At 36.3% G+C, this 5,566-nt stretch overlaps 1 protein-coding gene across 1 annotated transcript in view; it reads left to right on the top strand.

Moving 5' to 3' along the window:
- The window catches only part of LOC108528728 (sushi, von Willebrand factor type A, EGF and pentraxin domain-containing protein 1-like), a 113,637-nt gene that overhangs the window by 83,155 nt on the left and 24,916 nt on the right, over window positions 1-5,566 (top strand). The window contains exons 7-8 of the mRNA XM_017870707.1: window positions 1,876-2,073; window positions 4,202-4,320. Of these exons, the coding sequence (XP_017726196.1) occupies window positions 1,876-2,073; window positions 4,202-4,320 (317 nt within the window). The remainder of the gene's footprint in view (window positions 1-1,875; window positions 2,074-4,201; window positions 4,321-5,566) is intronic.

Here is a 5,566-nt window from a genome sequence, read left to right as displayed (position 1 = left end):
ATATTTATATTAATTATACTAATATCTAGTAACTTTTATTTATGTTAAGTTCTTTCCAAATTAACATAAGGAAAGAACTTAACACATTACATATATATGTATTGCATATACATTTAATACATTGAATGCAAACTCATTCAATAGCCTAAAAGGGATTTTCTTTTCTGCCCTTCTTTTGGAATTAGGGATTGATTCTGGGATTCATCTAGAAAACTGTTATAGAGAAAAAATCACTAAAATCAGTTTGAAAAGGAAGATTAATAGGAATAGTAAATAGAAAGTAGCTCTACCAGGTTTTCAAATCTTTTTTAATCTGCAAAGATTAAGAATATGCAAGGATTGCCATACAGATCACAATTAAGGAAGCGTCACAGGTCAGTTGAGGGAAAAAATGATTTCTTTAACTGGTCATAAGGGAAAATTGACTAGCTCCTTGTGAAAAACAAAACAAAATAAAGTTTTCTGTATGTTTTCAATTCACACTGAACACTGAAAAAAAACTTCGTAGATTTTAAAAGATAAAAGTAAAACCATTAAAACCTAGAAGAGAATATATTTAACATATGTAAGTGAATGCTGACCAATCTCAGAACTTACTAAGCATAAAAGCAATGGAAATACTTCAAAAAGAAAAAAACTCAGTAGATTAGACTATATAAAAGTTAAAGACGTGTTCACAGAAAGTACCATAAACAAGCAATAAAAAAAGAATAAAATCTTCAACAACTTTGACAGCCAAAAGGATAATTTTCTTACTTTATATAGGGCCGGCCCTAAATAAAGGATACTGAGTCTCACATTGTCTTTATATTCGAACCACAAACTTGGCTTTGATTTTCCTGTTGATCAAAGCAGACTAGGAGCTCTGGGCAGGCATGCAGTTCACACTGTGCAGAAATAAAGAGACAAACCATTTCTCAGGAAAAAGATGGCTTTTGCTGGCACAGTTTGGAAGGAAATTATTTCACGGGGGAAGTATGATAGTGGAGTGAGTGTTTAGTAGCACACGAATTTTGCAACTTACTTGCGTGGTGACCTTAGCAAAGTTACTAGTGTGCTCAGTTTTTGTGTGTAAGTTGGAATACTTCTTACAACATATAATTAAATAAGTCAATACATGCAAAGTGCTTAGAATAATGCCTGGCACATAGTAGGTACTGAACAAATGTTAACCATTTATTCAACTATTCTAATAACATGGAAAATACAGACTAAAGATGTGAGTAATGCTGCCAGTAGATTCTCTACTACAAAAAACAAATGTGCATATGGGTGAGTGCACATGCTGCCCCCCTCACATACACTCCCTGTATTAAGTCCCAGCCTTGATTTTTCATTCTAGCTGCATTCTGCCTAATTCATCTGCTATTCTTTTTCTGTGCTAAATATAGCATTCAAGGTCAAGGCCCTAAATATAACACAGTGATTTTAGGAAGGCTATTAGAAACTTTTCTCATTATACACTTGCTTAAAATAGCACCAAAAGCTCATAAAATAGAGATTGCTGAATATATCACTTAAAACATGAAATATAGAATTCAATTTATGACTTTCTACTTCTAAGCCATAAAATAATATTCTGCAAACCAAATGAATGTGCTCCAAGCAAATGATAAAAGTCACAATCAGTGTTAAAATATCAGAAGTTTTTGAAAGTTTTGATGCACTGGCAAAAATAGTAAAAGATAACTAAAGAGGTATAAGTTAGCATTATTTACAATACATTATACATTCAGTGTCATATATAGTTATCATTTAGCAATTTACATAAATCCCAGGGCAGCATAATTGTATTTTTCTTGGGTAAAAAAGAATCCGTGGCATTTCCAATTTGTGGGAACATGAGTAACATTCTCTCTCATTTCCCTACCGTAGAGCGCCACTGCTCCACCTTTCAGACGCCCAAAGATGTCATCATATCCCCCCACAACTGTGGCAAGCAGCCAGCCAAATTTGGGACAATCTGCTATGTAAGTTGCCGCCAAGGGTTCATTTTATCTGGAGTCAAAGAAATGCTGAGATGTACCACTTCTGGAAAATGGAATGTTGGAGTTCAGACAGCTGTGTGTAAAGGTAGGTCTCTACACTGGTCAGGTTAAAAATCAAATGTGTTAATAATGCCATATAGGTGCAGTATAGGACAATCCTTTGCAACTTTTGCTGCAAACCCATGATAATATGGTAGGTGCTACCCCAATATCCACTATGGGGATTTCTGATTCAAAGTGGTGGATTTACAAAATCCAATTACAAAATGCCAGACAATGACAGAAGAAATACACAAATAAGGAAAATAGTAGAGCTGAAAAATCAGGTAAGTTTTCCATAAGACTAAAATCTTTAGGGAAGTCTTGGTCTATATAAAGCAGGTGAGACGGAATTGATTTTCAAAAAAAAGCTATCAGCACTTTGAAACCTGGCATCACATTCCATTCACAAGAGGACATTGCCATTTTCTCTGCAACAAGAGCAGACCACTATGAAAAAAAGAGTTATTGAAAACGTAAAAGAGTTCTTAGAAGTAAAAAAATGTCCTGACTATCTCTAAGAGAAGGACAAGGGCAAATGAATGGACTGATTGCTGTTGGTAATTTAAAAGACCAAACTGAGAGTTTCCTCACAATGGAGAACTGAATGAGTAAACAAAGAAAGCACTTGAATTTCCCGATTGATCAAACCAAAAAGATGGAAGTTGAGGGATGCCAGTGACAGAAGGGGAAAAAAAAACCCCAATGTCCATTTAAAAGGAGTTCTAGAAGGTGAGAGGGAGAAAGGAGAAGAGATGGAGAATTTTTCTACCAAGAGAAGAAAATTTCTCTGAGCTAGAGAATGGCTTAATCCTTTGGACCACAAATAGCTCCTGAGTATTGGGTTGGCATACTTTGACTACTCGTAGTGAAATTTCCGAGTTCCAGAGTTAATGGAAAAATCTTAAATAATTTTCCCTGGAGAAAGAAAGAAATCGCACGAAAGAAACAAGAATTAGATTCACGTTACGTATTTCATTTACAACTTTAAATGCCACAAGGAAATATAGCAATGTGTACAGGATATGGAGAGCAAATAAATATTTGCTCTTTAGACCTGGAAACTTTAGATTCCAGGTCCAGTCAAGCTATTGTTTAAGCATGAATGAAAAATCAAATACTTAAAAAAAAATTTTTTTCAGAGCTAATATGCTACTATGTGTTCCTGTGGGAGAAAGTTGTTGAAGTATAAGCCACTTTGAGAAAAAGAAAATATAAATTGAATAAAATTTTGAAGAAACAAGAAGACATGAGACTTTATGAAATCAATTCAGATATATTCAGCCAGAAGTTACAGAAGACATAATTTAACATAAATTAAAATAAAAGATGTATTTTATCATATAACAAAAACTTAGCACTACCATCACTGGTGTGCATCTGTGTAATGTTAGCACATCTAATTCAGCACCATAGTATGAAGTAAAAAATATAATTGGCTTAAATTTGTTGTTTGCTTTGACAGTACATTTCAGTTTCTACTAGTTAATTCTACTTGACAGCCTCATTTTCAAGTGTGGTTTCTACCTGTCACAGTCAACATTCATTTTTAAATTATTTCATTCAAAAAATATTTCTCAAGCTCCTATTATATGCCAGGGACCCTATAAGACAGTGGGGCAAGACATCCTGACCTTCAAATAACTTAAATTCTACTGGGGGAGAAAATTCAATTTCAAAATAGCTTGTTGAATTTTATTGTTTGGAAGTCCAGAGGGCTATGGGATCTGGTGGACTGGGCACCTCAAAAGGGCCTGGAGAATCAGCAAGAGCTTCCTGAGGAGCTGTGTCTAAGCTGAGAGTTCGAGGGCAAGTACTAGACATCCAGGTAAAGAGAGAAGAGGGCACTAATTCACTCAAATAAAAGAACATGGGCAAAGGCCCAAGTAAAAGAAAGGCCATGGCTTGACAGTAACTCAACGTGGAAAATGAGTTCCAGTAGGAGAAAAGGAAGAAATGAGGCTATGAGGTCAATAGGTGCCAGTTCAGGATTGGGTTCGTAAGCCATGCTGAGATAAACGATCAGGAAAGCAGGTGCAGATTCCAAACAATCAGTAACCGGGATGTACAAATGTGTCACAATGTATTAATATAAACTAGATTTTTACCTCTTCCTTAAATGATCTAGGACTACATGTCAGTGTATTAATCGACTTGTATATTTTCTGAGTTAGATGTGGAGGCTCCTCAAATCACCTGTCCTAAGGACATAGAGGCTAAGACTCTGGAACAGCAAGATTCTGCCAATGTTACCTGGCAGATTCCAACAGCTAAAGACAACTCTGGTGAAAAGGTAAGGTTTGCACAATGATGTACATCCTTTTTCAAATGAATTCTAAATATACTGCAGATACGTGTGTTGAAGACTTAGTAATATGCTCATGATAATACTCGTATTGGGGTTATCTATAGGGACAGAACTAATAGGATAGAGGTATATATGAAAGGGAGTTTATTAAGGACTGTTGACTCACACCATCACAAGGTGAACTTCCACAATAGGCCATCTGCAAGCTGAGGAGCAAGGAAGCCAGTCCAAGTCCCAAAACCTCAAAAGTGGGGAAGCAAATAGTGCAGCCTTCAGTTAGTAGCCAAAGGCCCAAGAACCCCTGGCAAACCACTGGTATAAGTACAAGAGTCCAAAAACTGAAGAACTTGGAGTCCAATGTTCAAGGGCAGGAAGCATCCAGCACAGGAGCAAGATGAAGGCCGGAAGACTCAGCAGGTCTGCTCTTCTCACCTTCCTCTGCCTGCTTTATTCTAGCTGAACTGGCAGCTGATCAGATGGTGCCCACCCAGACTGAGGCTGGGTCTGCCTCTCCCAATCCTCCAACTCAAATGTTAATCTTTGGCAACACCCTCACAGACACACCCAGGAACAGTACTTTGTATCCTTCAATCCAATCAAGTTGACGTTCAATATTAACCATCACAATACTCTTTGTGTATAAATTCTACTCATAAATGTGAATGCTGCATCTGATAGAATAATGATCAACCTTGAATTTTTAATTAGAAATCTCAGATAAAATCCTCAAAACCAGAAACTTTTCATTCTATGGATTTGTTGTATTATTGTAGCCTCTAAGATTACTTGACAAATAATTCTTTGCCCTTTACTAGGTTCTGAGGATCTTTAAGAAAAGAAAAGAAAAGATGTAGAATCAACTATAATTCCTATTTATGAAACTATCTTTTAAAATATGGGTCCAAATGATTGTGTATTTTTCAGTCAGAAAGAGATAGCATTGGTGTTTCTTATTCAAGCTTGTCTAAATCCAGCATTATTCAGAACACAGTATTTTTTTTTTTTATTATACTTTAAGTTCTAGGGTACATGTGCATAACGTGCAGGTTTGTTACATATGTATACTTATGCCATGTTGGTGTGCTGCACCCATCAACTCATCAGCACCCATCAATTCATCATTTATATCATGTATAACTCCCCAATGCAATCCCTCCCTCCTCCCCCCTCCCCATGATAGGCCCCAGTGTGTGATGTTCCCCTTCCCGAGTCCAAGTGATCTCATTGTTCA

This window comes from Rhinopithecus bieti, unplaced genomic scaffold, assembly GCF_001698545.2.
Source record: "Rhinopithecus bieti isolate Rb0 unplaced genomic scaffold, ASM169854v2 scaffold_5719, whole genome shotgun sequence".
In the NCBI taxonomy this organism is placed as follows: domain Eukaryota; kingdom Metazoa; phylum Chordata; class Mammalia; order Primates; family Cercopithecidae; genus Rhinopithecus; species Rhinopithecus bieti.
Note: the sequence above shows the minus strand (reverse complement) of the source record. Positions and strands in the feature narration are given on the sequence as shown.